The sequence below is a fragment of the Pezoporus flaviventris genome, unplaced genomic scaffold (assembly GCF_033815535.1).
Source record: "Pezoporus flaviventris isolate CSIRO_AGI_PZ_B2104156 unplaced genomic scaffold, CSIRO_AGI_Pfla_v1 ptg000660l, whole genome shotgun sequence".
Lineage (NCBI taxonomy): Eukaryota > Metazoa > Chordata > Aves > Psittaciformes > Psittacidae > Pezoporus > Pezoporus flaviventris.
In genome coordinates, this window is record NW_026893206.1 from 16,583 (window position 1) to 34,157 (window position 17,575).

A 17,575-nucleotide genomic window follows, 5' to 3' on the forward strand; every position below is an offset into this window, starting at 1 on the left:
GCCCATCAAGGTCCTCCAATGCCCTCCTGGTGCCCATCAGGGTCCTCTCGGTGCCCATCAGGGTCCTCCAGTGCCCTCCTGGTGCCCATCAGGGTCCTCCTGGTGCCAATCAGGGTCCTCCAGTGCCCTCCTGGTGCCCATCAGGGTCCTCTTGGTGCCCATCAGGGTCCTCTCGGTGCCCATCAGGGTCCTCTTGGTGCCCATCAAGGTCCTCTTGGTGCCCATCATGGTCCTCCAGTGCCCTCCTGGTGCCCATCAGGGTCCTCCAGTGCCCTCCTGGTGCCCATCAGGGTCCTCTTGGTGCCCATCAGGGTCCTCTTGGTGCCCATCAGGGTCCTCCAGTGCCCTCCTGGTGCCCATCAAGGTCCTCTCGGTGCCCATCATGGTCCTCCAGTGCCCTCCTGGTGTCCATCAGGGTCCTCTTGGTGTCCATCAGGGTCCTCTTGGTGCCCATCAAGGTCCTCCAATGCCCTCCTGGTGCCCATCAGGGTCCTCTCGGTGCCCATCAGGGTCCTCCAGTGCCCTCCTGGTGCCCATCAGGGTCCTCCTGGTGCCAATCAGGGTCCTCCAGTGCCCTCCTGGTGCCCATCAGGGTCCTCTCGGTGCCCATCAGGGTCCTCCTGGTGCCCATCAGGGTCCTCCTGGTGCCCATCAGGGTCCTCTTGGTGCCCATCATGGTCCTCCAGTGCCCTCCTGGTGCCCATTGGTGCCCCCCTGGAGCCTTCCCCCTCCCTCCACGCTGTCCCTTGCGGGACCCCCTTTGGAACCCTGAGCCTTGTCCCTACAGAGCCCCCTGAGGACGATGAGGACAAGGACCTAGAGGTGGCCCCGGTGACGGTGCCCAAGGCCCCGGGGCAGAGCGGGGTCCCCTCGGACACGGACATCACGGCCGAGTTCCTGCAGCCCCTGCTCACCCCAGAGAACGTGGCCAACCTGGTGAGCCCATGGGGGCAATGGGGAGGAGGAAGGGGGTGGTTCTGCTGCTTTAGGGGGGTTCTGACGCCGTGTCCCCTCCCATAGGTGCTCATCAGCATGGTGTACCTGCCCGAGGCCATGCCCGCATCCTTCCAGGCCACCTATACCCCGGTGGAGTCGGCGGGCACCGAGGTGCAGATCAAGCACCTGGCCAGGCTCATGGCCACCCAGATGACAGCAGCGGGGCTGGGGCCAGGTGGGTGCTGCCAGGGACGTGGGGGGGCACCAAAACCCGTCCTAAGGTCAAGATGGGACCATTCCCATGGGGTAAGGGTTGGGTTGGGACCATTCCCATGGGGTAAGGGTTGACTTGGGACCATTCCCATGGGTTAAGGGTTGGGTTGGGACCATTCCCATGGGGTAAGGGTTGGGTTGGGACCATTCCCATGGGGTAAGGGTTGAGTTGGGACCATTCCCATGGGGTAAGGGTTGGGTTGGGACCATTCCCATGGGTTAAGGGTTGGGTTGGGACCATTCCCATGGGTTAAGGGTTGGGTTGGGACCATTCCCATGGGGTAAGGGTTGAGTTGGGACCATTCCCATGAGGTAAGGGTTGGGTTGGGACCATTCCTGGGGGTTAAGGGTTGGGTTGGGACCATTCCCATGGGGTAAGGGTTGAGTTGGGACCATTCCCATGGGTTAAGGGTTGGGTTGGGACCATTCCCATGAGGTAAGGGTTGGGTTGGGACCATTCCCATGGGTTAAGGGTTGAGTTGGGACCATTCCTGGGGGTTAAGGGTTGAGTTGGGACCATTCCCATGGGGTAAGGGTTGAGTTGGGACCATTCCTGGGGGTTAAGGGTTGAGTTGGGACCATTCCCATGGGGTAAGGGTTGAGTTGGGACCATTCCCATGGGTTAAGGGTTGGGTTGGGACCATTCCCATGGGTTAAGGGTTGGGTTGGGACCATTCCCATGGGGTAAGGGTTGAGTTGGGACCATTCCCATGGGGTAAGGGTTGGGTTGGGACCATTCCCATGGGGTAAGGGTTGGGTTGGGACCATTCCCATGGGTTAAGGGTTGGGTTGGGACCATTCCCATGGGTTAAGGGTTGGGTTGGGACCATTCCCATGGGGTAAGGGTTGAGTTGGGACCATTCCCATGGGGTAAGGGTTGGGTTGGGACCATTCCCATGGGGTAAGGGTTGGGTTGGGACCATTCCCATGGGGTAAGGGTTGAGTTGGGACCATTCCCATGGGGTAAGGGTTGAGTTGGGACCATTCCCATGGGTTAAGGGTTGGGTTGGGACCATTCCCATGGGGTAAGGGTTGGGTTGGGACCATTCCCATGGGTTAAGGGTTGGGTTGGGACCATTCCCATGGGTTAAGGGTTGGGTTGGGACCATTCCCATAGGTTAAGGGTTGAGTTGGGACCATTCCCATGGGGTAAGGGTTGAGTTGGGACCATTCCTGGGGGTTAAGGGTTGGGTTGGGACCATTCCCATGGGGTAAGGGTTGGGTTGGGACCATTCCCATGGGGTAAGGGTTGGGTTGGGACCATTCCCATGGGGTAAGGGTTGGGTTGGGACTATTCCCATGGGTTAAGGGTTGAGTTGGGACCATTCCCATGGGGTAAGGGTTGGGTTGGGACCATTCCCATGGGGTAAGGGTTGGGTTGGGACCATTCCCATGGGTTAAGGGTTGGCTTGGGACCATTCCCATGGGGTAAGGGTTGGCTTGGGACCATTCCCATGGGGTAAGGGTTGGGTTGGGACCATTCCCATGGGGTAAGGGTTGGGTTGGGACCATTCCCATGGGGTAAGGGTTGAGTTGGGACCATTCCCATGGGGTAAGGGTTGAGTTGGGACCATTCCTGGGGGTTAAGGGTTGGGTTGGGACCATTCCCATGGGGTAAGGGTTGAGTTGGGTCCATTCCCATGGGGTAAGGGTTGGGTTGGGACCATTCCCATGGGGTAAGGGTTGGGTTGGGACCATTCCCATGGGTTAAGGGTTGGGTTGGGACCATTCCCATGGGGTAAGGGTTGGGTTGGGGCCATTCCCATGGGTTAAGGGTTGAGTTGGGACCATTCCCATGGGGTAAGGGTTGAGTTGGGACCATTCCCATGGGGTAAGGGTTGGGTTGGGACCATTCCCATGGGTTAAGGGTTGAGTTGGGACCATTCCCATGGGGTAAGGGTTGAGTTGGGACCATTCCCATGGGGTAAGGGTTGGGTTGGAGCCTCAGGGATGAGGGAGACCCTTCCTTCGATCCCCTCCACCTGATTCCCATCCCAGGACACCCCCATCGCATGGTCTGTGTGGGGCATGGCGCTGGATATGATCGGAAGCATGGAGATGCCTTCCTTTTGGTCCCCATTTTCTTGTTCCTGATTGCTCTCTCTTGCCTTGAAACCCCCTTTGGCAGCATCTCCTCCTCCTTCCCCCCCATCCCCATGACACTGTGACCACTCAGCTCCCCCCTGCTCATCCCCACGGATCTCAGGCTCCCTTTGCTGTCCCCGTCCCTTCTCCAGGCGTGGAGCAGACGAAGCACCTGAAGGAGGAACCCAAGGAGGAGAAGGCCTCCAAGCCCGAGAGCGTGGTCATCAAGCGGCGCCTCTCAGCCCTAGCCCAGGGCCAGGCCATCTCCGTGCTGGGGGCCCAGGGCTCGGCCACCACCCTCCTGGAGGAGGAAGCCCCCCAGACCAAGCGGCGCCCGGAGCCCATCATCCCCGCGCCGCAGCCGCGGTGAGCGCCGCGCCGGGAGCACCCATGGGTGCTGCTGGGGCCGGGCCTCACCCCTGGCTCTCTGTTTCCCCCCACCCTTAGGCTGGTGGGTGCTGGGGGCAGGAAGAAGGTTTTCCGCCTGCCTGACGTCCTCAAGCCCCTCACGGAGACCCAGGTGGAGAAGCTGAAGCTCGGCGCCGTCAAGCGCATCCTGAGGGCAGAGCGCGCCGTGGCCTGCAGCGGGGCTGCGCAGGTACCCTGGCACCCGGTGTGGCACCCGGTGGGGCACCCAATGGGGCACCCGGTGTGGCACCCAGTGTGGCACCCAATGGGGCACCCAATGGGGCACCCAGTGTGGCACCCAGTGTGGCACCCAATGGGGCACCCAGTGTGGCACTCGGTGTGGCACCCAGTGTGGCACCCAGTGTGGCACCTAATGTGGCACCCGGTGTGGCACCCAATGGGGCACCCAATGTGGCACCCAGTGTGGCACCCAGTGTGGCACCCAGCGTGGCACCCAGTGTGGCACCCAATGTGGCACCCAGTGTGGCACCCGGTGTGGCACCCGGTGTGGCACCCAGTGTGGTACCCAGTGTGGTACCCAGTGTGGCACCCAATGTGGCACCCAATGGGGCACCCAGTGTGGCACCCAGTGTGGTACCCAATGTGGCACCCAGTGTGGCACCCGGTGGGGCACCCAATGGGGCACCCGGTGTGGCACCCAATGGGGCACCCAATGGGGTACCCAGTGTGGCACCCAATGGGGCACCCAATGGGGCACCCGGTGTGGCACCCAATGGGGCACCCAATGGGGCACCCAGTGTGGCACCCAGTGTGGCACCCAATGTGGCACCTAATGTGGCGCCCAGTGTGGCACCCAATGTGGCACCTAATGGGGTACCCAGTGTGGCACCCAGTGTGACACCCAATGGGGCACCCAATGGGGTACCCAGTGTGGCACCCAGTGTGGCACCCAATGGGGCACCCAATGTGGCACCCAATGGGGCACCCAGTGTGGCACCCGGTGTGGCACCCAGTGTGACACCCAATGGGGCACCCGGTGTGGCGCCCAGTGTGGCACCCAATGGGGCACCCAGTGTGGCACCCAGTGTGACACCCAATGGGGCACCCGGTGTGCCACCCAGTGTGGCACCCAGTGTGGCACCTAATGTGGCACCCAATGTGGCACCCAGTGTGGCACCCAATGTGGCACCTGGTGTGGCACCCAGCGTGGCACCTAATGTGGCACCCAGTATGGTACCCAATGTGGCACCCAGTGTGGCACCCAGTGTGGCACCTAATGTGGCACCCAGTGTGGCACCCAATGGGGCACCCGGTGTGGCACCCAGTGTGGCACCCGGTGTGGCACCCAGTGTGGTACTCAATGTGGCATCCAATGTGGCACCCAGTGTGGCACCCAGTGTGGCACCCAATGTGGCAACCAGTGTGGCACCCAGTGTGGCACCTAATGTGGCACCCAGTGTGGCACCCAGTGTGGCAACCAGTGTGGCGCCCAGTGTGGCACCCAATGGGGCACCCGGTGTGGCACCCAGTTTGGCACCTAATGTGGCACCCAGTGTGGCACCCGGTGTGGCACCCTGTGTGGCACCCAATGTGGCACCCAGCGTGGCACCCAGCGTGGCACCCAGCGTGGCACCTAATGTGGCACCCAGTGTGGCACCCAGTGTGGTACCCAATGTGGCATCCAATGTGGCACCCAGTGTGGCACCTAATGTGGCACCCAGTGTGGTGCTCAATGTGGCATCCAATGTGGCACCCAGTGTGGCACCCAATGTGGCACCCAGCGTGGCACCCAGCGTGGCACCTAATGTGGCACCCAGTGTGGCACCCAGTGTGGCACCCAGTGTGGTACTCAATGTGGCATCCAATGTGGCACCCAGTGTGGCACCCAATGTGGCAACCAGTGTGGCACCCAGTGTGGTGCTCAATGTGGCATCCAATGTGGCACCCAGTGTGGCACCCAGTGTGGCACCCAGTGTGGCACCCAATGTGGCACCCAGCGTGGCACCCAGCGTGGCACCCAGTGTGGCACCCAGTGTGGTACTCAATGTGGCATCCAATGTGGCACCCAGTGTGGCACCTAATGTGGTACCCAGTGTGGCACCCAGTGTGGCACCCAATGTGGCACCCAATGGGGCACCCAGTGTGGCACCCAATGTGGCAACCAGTGTGGCACCCAGTGTGGCACCCGGTGTGGCACCCAATGTGGCAACCAGTGTGGCACCCAGTGTGGCACCCGGTGTGGCATCCAATGTGGCACCCAGTGTGGCACCCAATGTGGCACCTAATGTGGCACCCAGTGTGGCACCCGGCGTGGCACCCGGTGTGGCACCTAATGTGGCACCCAATGTGGCGCCCAATGTGGCACCCAGTGTGGCACCCAGTGTGGCACCCGGTGTGGCACCCCGTGTGGCACCCAATGTGGCACCCAGTGTGGCACCCACAGCGTCTGGTGTCACCTTTCCGGGTGTCACCCAGACCCTCTTGTCACCAAATCTCTTGGCACCCTCCACATGTCACCCAGAGCCGTGTCACCCTTCCATCTGTTGCGCACAGTCTTTGTCACCCTTCCATGTGTCACCCACTGTGTGGCACCCAGACCCTGTGCCTGGAGGCTGTGGGTGCTGGTGACACTGTGGGTACCAGTGATGCTCTGGGTACCAGTGACACTGTGGGTACCAGTGATGCTGCGGGTACCAGTGATGCTCTGGGTACCGGTGATGCTGTGGGTACCGGTGATGCTCTGGGTACCGGTGATGCTCTGGGTACTGGTGATGCTGCAGGTACTGGTGATGCTGTGGTTACCGGTGATGCTCTGGCTACCGGTGGTGCTCTGGCTACCAGTGGTGATCTGTGTACCAGTGATGCTCTGGGTACCGGTGATGCTCCGGGTACCGGTGATGCTCCGGGTACCGGTGATGCTCTGGGTACCGGTGACGCTCTGGGTACCGGTGACGCTCTGGGTACCGGTGATGCTCTGGGTACCGGTGACGCTGTGGGTACCAGTGATGCTGTGGGTACCGGTGATGCCCTGGGTGCCGGTGATGCTCTGGGTACCGGTGATGCTCTGGGTACCGGTGATGCTCTGGGTACTGGTGACGCTCTGAGTACCACTGATACTCTGGGTACTGGTGACGCTCTGGGTACCGGTGTGTGGGTACCAGTGGTGCTCTGGGTACTGATGATGCTCTGGGTACCGGTGGATGCTGCGGGTACCAGTGATGCTCTGGGTACCGGTGACGCTCTGGGTACCGGTGATGCTGCGGGTACCAGTGATGCTCTGGGTACCGGTGACGCTCTGGGTACCGGTGATGCTGCGGGTACCAGTGATGCTCTGGGTACCGGTGATGCTCTGGGTACCGGTGATGCTCTGGGTACCAGTGATGCTCTGGGTACCGGTGATGCTCCGGGTACTGGTGACGCTCTGGGTACCGGTGATGCTGCAGTTACCTGTGATGCTGTGGGTACCAGTGATGCTCCGGGTACCGATGATGCTCTGGGTACCAGTGATGCTCTGGGTACCGGTGATGCTCTGGGTACCGGTGATGCTCTGGGTACCGGTGACACTGATGTCCCCTTGGCCAGGCCCGGGTGAAGATCTTGGCGTCGCTGGTGACGCACTTGGAGGTGCCCCTCAAGAGCGAGGTCCTGGCCTTCATCCTGGAGGACGTCCGCTCCCGCCTGGACCTGGCCTTCGCCTGGCTCTTCCAGGAGTACAATTCCCACCTGAGCCGCTTCCCGGAGGGAAACCTGGAGCGCTACGACCAGTGCCTCATCGGGCTGCTGGCCGGGCTGCAGGAGAAACCCGACCAGAAGGATGGGTGCGGATTGGGGGGGGGGACAGGACAGCAGGGGTGGGATGGGGACCCCAAGGATGGGGACACTGGGAATGGGATGGGGATGGGAGGGGGACAGCAGGGATGGGGACAGGGCAATGGGAGGGGGACACCAGGGATGGGGAGATGGGGATGGAAGGGGGACATTGGGAATGGGAGGGGGACAGCAGGGATGGGGAGAGGGGAATGGGAGGGGGACACTGGGAATGTGATGGGGACCCAAGGATGGGATGGGGACCCCAGGGATGGGATGGGGACACTGGGAATGGGATGGGGACACTGGGAATGGGATGGGGACCCCAGGGATGGGATGGGGACACTGGGAATGGGATGGGGACCCCAGGGATGGGATGGAGACCCCAGGGATGGGATGGGGACACTGGGAATGGGATGGGGACCCCAGGGATGGGGACCCCAGGGATGGGATGGGGACACTGGGAATGGGATGGGGACCCCAGGGATGGGATGGGGACACTGGGAATGGGATGGGGACCCCAGGGATGGGATGGGGACACTGGGAATGGGATGGGGACCCCAGGGATGGGGACCCCAGGGATGGGGACCCCAGGGATGGGATGGGGACACTGGGAATGGGATGGGGACCCCAGGGATGGGATGGGGACACTGGGGAATGGGATGGGGACCCCAGGGATTGGATGGGGACACTGGGAATGGGATGGGGACCCCAGGGATGGGATGGGGACCCCAGGGATGGGATGGGGACCCTAGGGATGGGATGGGGACCCCAAGGATGGGGTGGGGACCCTAGGGATGGGATGGGGACCCCAGGGATGGGATGGGGACCCCAAGGATGGGGTGGGGACCCTAGGGATGGGATGGGGACCCCAAGGATGGGATGGGGACCCCAGGGATGGGATGGGGACCCCAAGGATGGGATGGGGACCCCAAGGATGGGATGGGGACCCCAGGGATAGAATGGGGACCCCAAGGATGGGATGGGGACCCCAAGGATGGGATGAGGACCCCAAGGATGGGATGGGGACCCCAAGGATGGGATGGGGACCCCAAGGATGGGATGAGGACCCCAAGGATGGGATGGGGACCCCAAGGCTGGGATGGGGACCCCAAGGATGGGATGAGGACCCCAAGGATGGGATGGGGACCCCAAGGATGGGATGGGGACCCCAAGGCTGGGATGAGGACCCCAAGGCTGGGATGGGGACCCCAAGGATGGGATGGGGACCCCAAGGATGGGATGGGGACCCCAAGGATGGGATGGGGACCCCAAGGATGGGATGAGGACCCCAAGGCTGGCTGCTTCCCTGCAGGATCTTCACCAAAGTAGTGCTGGAGGCGCCGCTCATCACCGAGAGCGCGCTGGAAGTGATCCGCAAGTACTGCGAGGATGAGGTGGGATATGGGATGGGGTGTGGGGTGTGGGATGTGGGGTGTGGGGTATGGGATATGGGGTGTGGGGTGTGGGATATGGGATATGGGGTATGGGATATGGGGTGGGGTTTAGGGTATGGGATATGGGATACGGGGTGTGGGATATGGGGTATGGGATATAGGGTATGGGATGTGGGGTATGGGATGTGGGGTATGAGATATGGGGTATGGAGTATGGGATGTGGGATATGGGATGTGGGGTATGGGATATGGGGTATGGGATGTGGGGTGTGGGATATGGGGTATGCGATATGGGGTATGCGATATGGAGTATGGGAAGTGGGATATGGGATATGGGATGTGGGGTATGCGATATGGGATGTGGGGTATGGGATGTGGGATGTGGGGTGTGGGATGTGGGGTATGGAATATGGGGTATGGGATATGGGGTGTGGGGTATGGGATATGGGGTATGGGATGTGGGATATGGGATGTGGGGTATGGGATGTGGGATATGGGGTATGGGATGTGGGATATGGGATATGGGGTGTGGGGTATGGGATGTGGGATATGGGGTGTGGGATATGGGATATGGGATATGGGATGTGGGGTATGGGGTATGGGATATGGGATATGGGGTGTGGGATATGGGATATGGGATATGTGATATGGGATGTGGGATATGGGATATGGGATATGTGATATGGGATGTGGGATATGGGGTGTGGGATATGGGATATGGGATATGGGATGTGGGATATGGGATATGGGATATGTGATATGGGATATGGGATATGGGATATGTGATATGGGATGTGGGATATGGGGTATGGGATATGGGATATGGGATATGGGATGTGGGATATGGGATATGGGATGTGGGATGTGGGATATGGGATATGGGATATGGGATATGGGGTGTGGGATATGGGATATGGGGATTGGGATATGGATATGGGATTGGGATAGGGATATGGGATGTGGGATATGGGATATGGGATGTGGGATATGGGATATGGGATTGGGATGTGGGTATGGGATGGGATATGGGATATGGATATGGGATATGGGATGTGGGATGTGGGATATGGGATTTGGGATGTGGGATGTGGGATGTGGGATTGGTGATTGGATTGGGGTATGGATATGGGATATGGTATATGGGATGTGGGATGTGGGATATGGGATATGGGTATGGGATGTGGGTGTGTGTGCTATGGGGCCATGGACCCCAAGCCCTCCGTGCTGGCCGCTCCCTGCAGAGCCGCACCTACCTGGGCATGTCCACGCTGCGGGACCTCATCTTCAAGCGTCCATCACGGCAGTTCCAGTACCTGCACGTGCTGCTGGACCTGAGCTCCCACGAGAAGGACAAGGTCCCGTGCCCCATAGCGCCCCATAGCGCCCCATAGCGCCCCATAGCGCCCCATAGCCCCCCCCCCCACGGTGCTGACGCTGCGCCCCATAGGTGCGGCAGCAGGCGCTGCTCTTCATCAAGCGCATGTACGAGAAGGATCAGCTCCGAGAGTACGTGGAGAAGTTCGCCCTCAACTACCTGCAGCTCCTGGTGCACCCCAACCCGCCCTCCGTGCTCTTCGGGGCCGACAAGGACACGGGTGAGGGGCGGCCGTGGGGCTTGGGAGACGCTGTGGGGTTTGGGAGCCACCATGGGGCTCAGTACCCACTATGGGGTTTGGGACCCACCATGGGGTTGGGACCCACCATGGGGCTCAGTACCCACTATGGGGCTTGGGACCCGCCATGGGGTTGGGACCCACCATGGGGCTCAGTACCCACTATGGGGCTTGGGACCCACCATGGGGCTCAGTACCCACTATGGGGCTTGGGACCCGCCATGGGGTTGGGACCCACCATGGGGCTCAGTACCCACTATGGGGCTTGGGACCCACCATGGGGCTCAGTACCCACTATGGGGCTTGGGACCCGCCATGGGGTTGGGACCCACCATGGGGCTCAGTACCCACTATGGGGCTTGGGACCCACCATGGGGCTCAGTACCCACTATGGGGTTTGGGACCCACCATGGGGCTTGGGACCCACCATGGGGGTTGGGACCTGCCATGGGGCTTGGGACCCACCATGGGGGTTGGGACCCACCATGGGGCTCAGTACCCACTATGGGGTTTGGGACCCGCCATGGGGTTGGGACCCACCATGGGGCTCAGTACCCACTATGGGGTTTGGGACCCGCCATGGGGTTGGGACCCACCATGGGGTTTGGGACCCGCCATGGGGCTCGGTACCCACTATGGGGTTTGGGACCCGCCATGGGGGTTGGGACCCACCATGGGGCTCGGTACCCGCCATGGGGTTGGGACCCACCGCCGTGGGGCTTGGTACCCGCCATGGGGCTGGGACCCACCGTGGGGCTTGGGACCCGCCATGGGGCTGGGACCCACCGTGGGGCTTGGGACCCACCATGGGGTTGGGACCCACCATGGGGCTTGGTACCCACCATGGGGCTCAGTACCCACCATGGGGCTTGGGACCTACCGTGGGGTTGGGACCCACCGTGGGGCTTGGGACCCACCATGGGGTTGGGACCCACCATGGGATCGGTACCCACTATGGGGTTTGGGACCCGCCATGGGGTTGGGACCCACTGTGGGGTTGGTGCCCACCATGGGGCTTGGGACCCACCATGGGGGTTGGGACCCACCATGGGGCTCGGTACCCACTATGGGGCTTGGGACCCGCCATGGGGCTTGGGACCCGCCATGGGGCTTGGGACCCACCGCTGTGGGGCTTGGGAGCTGCTGTGGGGTTTGGGAGCGGCTGCTGTGGGGTTTGGGAGCCACCGTGGGGCTTGGTACCCACCATGGGGTTGGGACCCACCATGGGGCTCGGTACCCACCGCCATGGGGCTCAGTACTCATCATAGGGCTGTGACCCACAGCCGTGGGGCTCGGTACCCACCATGGGGCTCAGTACCCACCATGATGCTCGGTACCCACCGTGGGGCTCGGTACCCACCATAGGGCTGCGACCCACAGCCGTGGGGCTCGGTACCCACCATAGGGCTGTGACCCACAGCCGTGGGGCTCGGTACCCACCATGGGGCTGGGACCCACCATGATGCTCGGTACCCGCCGTGGGGCTTGGTACCCACCATAGGGCTGCGACCCACAGCTGTGGGGCTCGGTACCCACCATAGGGCTGCGACCCACAGCCGTGGGGCTGAGTACCCACCATAGGGCTGCGACCCGCATCCGTGGGGGCTCGGTACCCACCATGGGGCCGCGACCCACATCCGTGGGGCTTGGTACCCACCATAGGGCCGCGACCCACATCCGTGGGGCTTGGTACCCACCATGGGGCTCAGTACCCACCATAGGGCTGTGACCCACATCCGTGGGGCTCAGTACCCACCATGGGGCTGGGACCCACCATGATGCTCGGTACCCGCCGTGGGGCTTGGTACCCACCATAGGGCTGCGACCCACATCCGTGGGGCTCGGTACCCACCATAGGGCTGCGACCCACAGCCGTGGGGCTGAGTACCCACCATAGGGCTGTGACCCACCATGATGCTCGGTACCCACCGTGGGGCTCAGTACCCACCATAGGGCTGCGACCACATCCGTGGGGCTCGGTACCCACCATAGGGCCGCGACCCACATCCGTGGGGCTGAGTACCCACCATAGGGCTGCGACCCACATCCGTGGGGCTCGGTACCCACCATAGGGCTGCGACCCACAGCCGTGGGGCTGAGTACCCACCATAGGGCTGTGACCCACCATGATGCTCGGTACCCACCGTGGGGCTCAGTACCCACCATAGGGCTGCGACCCACATCCGTGGGGCTCGGTACCCACCATAGGGCCGCGACCCACATCCGTGGGGCTGAGTACCCACCATAGGGCTGCGACCCACATCCGTGGGGCTCGGTACCCACCATAGGGCCGCGACCCACATCCGTGGGGCTCGGTACCCACCATGGGGCTCAGTACCCACCATAGGGCTGTGACCCACATCCGTGGGGCTCAGTACCCACCATGGGGCTGGGACCCACCATGGGGCTCGGTACCCACCATAGGGCCGCGACCCACATCCGTGGGGGCTCAGTACCCACCATAGTGCTGCGACCCACATCCGTGGGGCTTGGTACCCACCATAGGGCCGCGACCCACATCCGTGGGGCTCACCTTACCTCTTGTGGCAGAGGTGGCGGCGCCGTGGACGGAGGAGACCATCAAGCAGTGCCTCTACCTCTACCTGGCCCTCCTGCCCCATAACCACAAGCTCATCCACGAGCTGGCCTCCGTCTACACCGAGGCCATCGCCGACATCAAGAGGACGGTGCTGCGGGTCATCGAGCAGCCGGTGAGCCCCCATAGGGTGACATCGGTGGGGCAGGGTCGCTATGGGGCTGCCCCACGGGTCACGTCGTTGCTCCCATAGATCCGAGCCATGGGGATGAACTCCCCCGAGCTGCTGCTGCTGGTGGAGAACTGCCCCAAAGGAGCTGAGACCTTGGTGACGCGGTGCCTGCACAGCCTCACCGACAAAGGTAAGGGGGGGGGGGACATGGACCCACACATGACGGGATGCAAGGGGGCTGCCCCATAGCTTGGCATCGCCCCCCCCACCACGCTACCCTCGCCCCACATCCTCGCAGTGCCCCCCTCGCCGGAGCTGGTCAAGAGGGTGCGGGATCTGTATCACAAGCGGTTGCCGGATGTGAGGTTCCTCATCCCGGTGCTCAATGGGCTGGAGAAGGTCAGTGGGTCCCGTTCAATGGGGCGCCAGCCCCATAAGTGAGCCCCACAGCGTGGAGGGGGGGGGTCCCCACCGTGCCCCCTGTGTTTGGGTGCAGAAAGAGGTGATCCAGGCGTTGCCCAAGCTCATCAAGCTCAACCCCATCGTGGTCAAGGAGGTCTTCAACCGCCTGCTGGGGACGCAGCACGGTACGGGGGGGACACCATGGGGGGCGGAACGGGGCACCCATCGCTGCCACTGTGTCCCTATGGGTGTCCCTATGGGTGTCCCTATGGGTGTCCCCATGGGTGTCCCATTGGTGTCCCTATGGGTGTCCCTATGGGTGTCCCTATGGGTGTGCCATTGAGTCCTCATGGGTGTCCCTATGGGTGTCCCATTGGTGTCCCTATGGGTGTCCCCATGGGTGTCCCCATGGATGTCCCATTGAGTCCTCATGGGTGTCCCCATGGGTGTCCCCATGGGTGTCCCTATGGGTGTCCCATTGGTGTCCCCATGGGTGTCCCTATGGGTGTCCCATTGAGTCCTCATGGGTGTCTGGGTGTCCCTATGGGTGTCCCATTGGTGTCCCTATGGGTGTCCCCATGGGTGTCCCATTAGTGTCCCCATGGGTGTCCCTATGGGTGTCCCTATGGATGTCCCATTGAGTCCTCATGGGTGTCTGGGTGTCCCATTGGTGTCCTTATGGGTGTCCCATTGGTGTCCCTATGGGTGTCTGTGTGTCCCATTGGTGTCCCCATGGGTGTCCCATTGGTGTCCCCATGGGTGTCTGGGTGTCCCATTGGTGTCCCTATGGGTGTCCCTGTGTCCCATTGGTGTCCCTATGGGTGTCCCATTGGTGTCTGTGTGTCCCATTGCTGTCCCTATGGGTGTCCCATTGCTGTCCCTATGGGTGTCCCATTGCTGTCCCCATTGGTGTCCCCATGGGTGTCCGGGTGTCCCATTGGTGTCCTTATGGGTGCCTCTGTGTCCCATTGCTGTCCCCATTGATGTCCCCATGGGTGTCCCATTGCTGTCCCCATTGGTGTCCCCATGGGTGTCCCCATTGCTGTCCCCATTGCTGTCCCCATTGCTGTCCCCATTGCTGTCCCCATGGGTGTCCCATTGCTGTCCCCATTGCTGTCCCCATTGCTGTCCCCATGGGTGTCCCCATGGGTGTCCCATTGCTGTCCCCATTGCTGTCCCCATTGCTGTCCCCATGGGTGTCCCCATGGGTGTCCCCATGGGTGTCCCTGTGCCCACCCCTAACCCCCCCCTGCCCCACTGCAGGCGATGGCTCCTCGGCCGTGTCCCCTCTGAGCCCCGGCGAGCTCCTGCTGGCGCTGCACAACATCGACTCCTCCAAGTGCGACATGAAGTCCATCATCAAAGGTGGGTGCTGCTCTGGGTGGGGGTCAGGGTGCCAAGGGCAGCTCCCCCCCCACCCACCCATGGGTGCCATCCTGATGTGTGTGCGCCCCACCCATGGGTGCCATCCCCGCGTCCCTGCCCCACACCCATGGGTGCCATCCCGGCGTCCCTGCCCCCCACCCATGGGTGCCATCCTGATGTGTGTGCCCCCCACCCATGGGTGCCATCCCGGTGTGTGTGCCCCCCACCCATGGGTGCCATCCCGGTGTGCCTGCCCCCCACCCATGGGTGCCATCCCGATGTGTGTGCCCCCCACCCATGGGTGCCATCCCCGCGTCCCTGCCCCACACCCATGGGTGCCATCCTGATGTGTGTGCCCCCCACCCATGGGTGCCATCCCGATGTGTGTGCCCCCCACCCATGGGTGCCATCCCCGCGTCCCTGCCCCACACCCATGGGTGCCATCCCGGCGTCCCTGCCCCCCACCCATGGGTGCCATCCCGGCGTCCCTGCCCCCCACCCATGGGTGCCATCCTGATGTGTGTGCCCCCCACCCATGGGTGCCACCCCGATGCGCGTGCCCCCCACCCATGGGTGCCATCCCCACGTCCCTGCCCCCCACCCATGGGTGCCACCCCGATGCGCGTGCCCCCCACCCGCAGCCACCAACCTGTGCTTCGCGGAGCGCGCCGTGTACACGTCGGAGGTGCTGGCGGTGGTGGTGCAGCAGCTGGTGGAGCAGAGCCCCCTGCCCATGCTGCTCATGAGGACGGTGATCCAGGCCCTCACCATGTACCCGCGCCTCGGAGCCTTCGCCATGAACGTGCTGGCCCGCCTCATCATGAAGCAGGTTGGGGGGGGGGGGCTATGGGGGGCTCAGGGGGGCACTATGGGGGGTCTATGGGGGGTCTATGGGGGGCTGGGGGGTCTATGGGTGCCTATGGGGGGCTGGGGGGGCACTATGGGGTGCCTATGGGGTTCCTATGGGGGGCTGGGGAGCCTATGGGTGCCTATAGGTGGCTGGGGGGGCACTATGGGGGGTCTATGGGAGGCTGGGGGGGCACTATTGGGGTCTGTGGGGGCTGGGGGGGCGCTATGGGGGTGTCTGGGGGTGCCTATGGGGGCTGGGGGGGGCGCTATGGGGGGTCTATGGGTGCCTATGGGGGGCTGGGGGGGCGCTATGGGGGGTCTATGGGTGGCTGGGGGAGCACTATTGGGGTCTATGGGGGGCTGGGGGGTCTATGGGTGCCTATGGGGGGCTGGGGGGTCACTATGGGGGGTCTATGGGAGGCTGGGGGGCACTATTGGGGTCTATGGGGTGCCTATGGGGGGTCTATGGGGGACTGGGGGGTCTGTGGGTGCCTATGGAGGGCTGGGGGGGCGCTATGGGGGGTCTATGGGAGGCTGGGGGGGGCACTATTGGGGTCTATGGGGGGCTGGGGGGGCACTATGGGGGGTCTATGGGGGCTGGGGGGTCTATGAGTGCCTATGGGGGGCTGGGGGGGGCACTATGGGGGGCTAGGGGGGGGCTATGGGGGGCTGGGGGGGCACTATGGGGGGTCTATGGGGTGCCTATGGGGGGTCTATGGGGGACTGGGGGGTCTGTGGGTGCCTATGGAGGGCTGGGGGGGCGCTATGGGGGGTCTATGGGGGGCTGGGGGGGCACTATTGGGGTCTATGGGGGGCTGGGGGGCACTATGGGGGGTCTATGGGGTGCCTATGGGGGGTCTATGGGGGACTGGGGGGTCTGTGGGTGCCTATGGAGGGCTGGGGGGCGCTATGGGGGGTCTATGGGAGGCTGGGGGGGGCACTATTGGGGTCTATGGGGGGCTGGGGGGGCACTATGGGGGGTCTATGGGGGGCTGGGGGGTCTATGGGGAGCTGGGGGGGCACTATTGGGGGTCTATGGGTGCCTATGGGGCGCTGGGGGGCACTATGGGGGGTCTATGGGTGCCTATGGGTGGCTGGGGGGGCACTATGGGGGTCTATGGGGTGGCTGGGGGTGCCTATGGGGGGCTGGGGGGTCTATGGGTGCCTATGGGGGGCTGGGGGGGCACTATGGGGGTGTCTGGGGGTGGCTGGGGTGCCTATGGGGGGCTGGGGGGGCACTATTGGGGGTCTATGGGTGCCTATGGGGGGCTGGGGTTTACTATGGGGCACTATGGGGGTGTCTGGGGGTGCCTATGGGGGGCTGGGGGGGCACTATGGGGTGTCTGTGGGGAGCTGGGGGGGCACTATGGGTGGTCTATGGGGGGCTGGGGGGTCTATGGGTGCCTATGGGGGGCTGGGGGGGCACTATGGGGGTGTCTGGGGGTGCCTATGGGGGGCTGGGGGGGCACTATGGGGGGTCTATGGGGGGGCTGGGGGGGCACTATGGGGTGCCTATGGGGTTCCTATGGGGGGCTGGGGGGTCTATGGGTGCCTATAGGTGGCTGGGGGGGCACTATGGGGGGTCTATGGGTGCCTATAGGTGGCTGGGGGGGCACTATGAGGTGCCTATGGGGGGCTGGGGGGGCACTATGGGGGGTCTGTGGGTGCCTATGGGGGGCTGGGGGGGCACTATGGGGGTGTCTGGGGGTGCCTATGGGGGCTGGGGGGGGCGCTATGGGGGGTCTATGGGAGGCTGGGGGGGCCACTATGA

The 17,575-nt window shown here is 63.2% G+C and overlaps 1 protein-coding gene across 1 annotated transcript in view; it reads left to right on the forward strand.

The window, feature by feature from the left end:
* Positions 1-15,830, forward strand: part of SYMPK (symplekin scaffold protein) — a gene marked incomplete at its 3' end in the record, with an annotated part of 31,482 nt that extends 15,652 nt beyond the window's left edge. Inside the window, exons 8-21 of the mRNA XM_061444066.1 lie at positions 788-936; positions 1,021-1,171; positions 3,447-3,660; positions 3,742-3,892; positions 7,246-7,481; positions 8,786-8,867; positions 10,109-10,222; positions 10,315-10,462; positions 13,031-13,191; positions 13,270-13,378; positions 13,487-13,587; positions 13,685-13,775; positions 14,854-14,955; positions 15,597-15,830. Coding sequence (XP_061300050.1) covers positions 788-936; positions 1,021-1,171; positions 3,447-3,660; positions 3,742-3,892; positions 7,246-7,481; positions 8,786-8,867; positions 10,109-10,222; positions 10,315-10,462; positions 13,031-13,191; positions 13,270-13,378; positions 13,487-13,587; positions 13,685-13,775; positions 14,854-14,955; positions 15,597-15,830 — 2,043 coding nt within the window. The remainder of the gene's footprint in view (positions 1-787; positions 937-1,020; positions 1,172-3,446; positions 3,661-3,741; positions 3,893-7,245; positions 7,482-8,785; positions 8,868-10,108; positions 10,223-10,314; positions 10,463-13,030; positions 13,192-13,269; positions 13,379-13,486; positions 13,588-13,684; positions 13,776-14,853; positions 14,956-15,596) is intronic.
* Between the last annotated feature and the right edge of the window lie 1,745 nt (positions 15,831-17,575).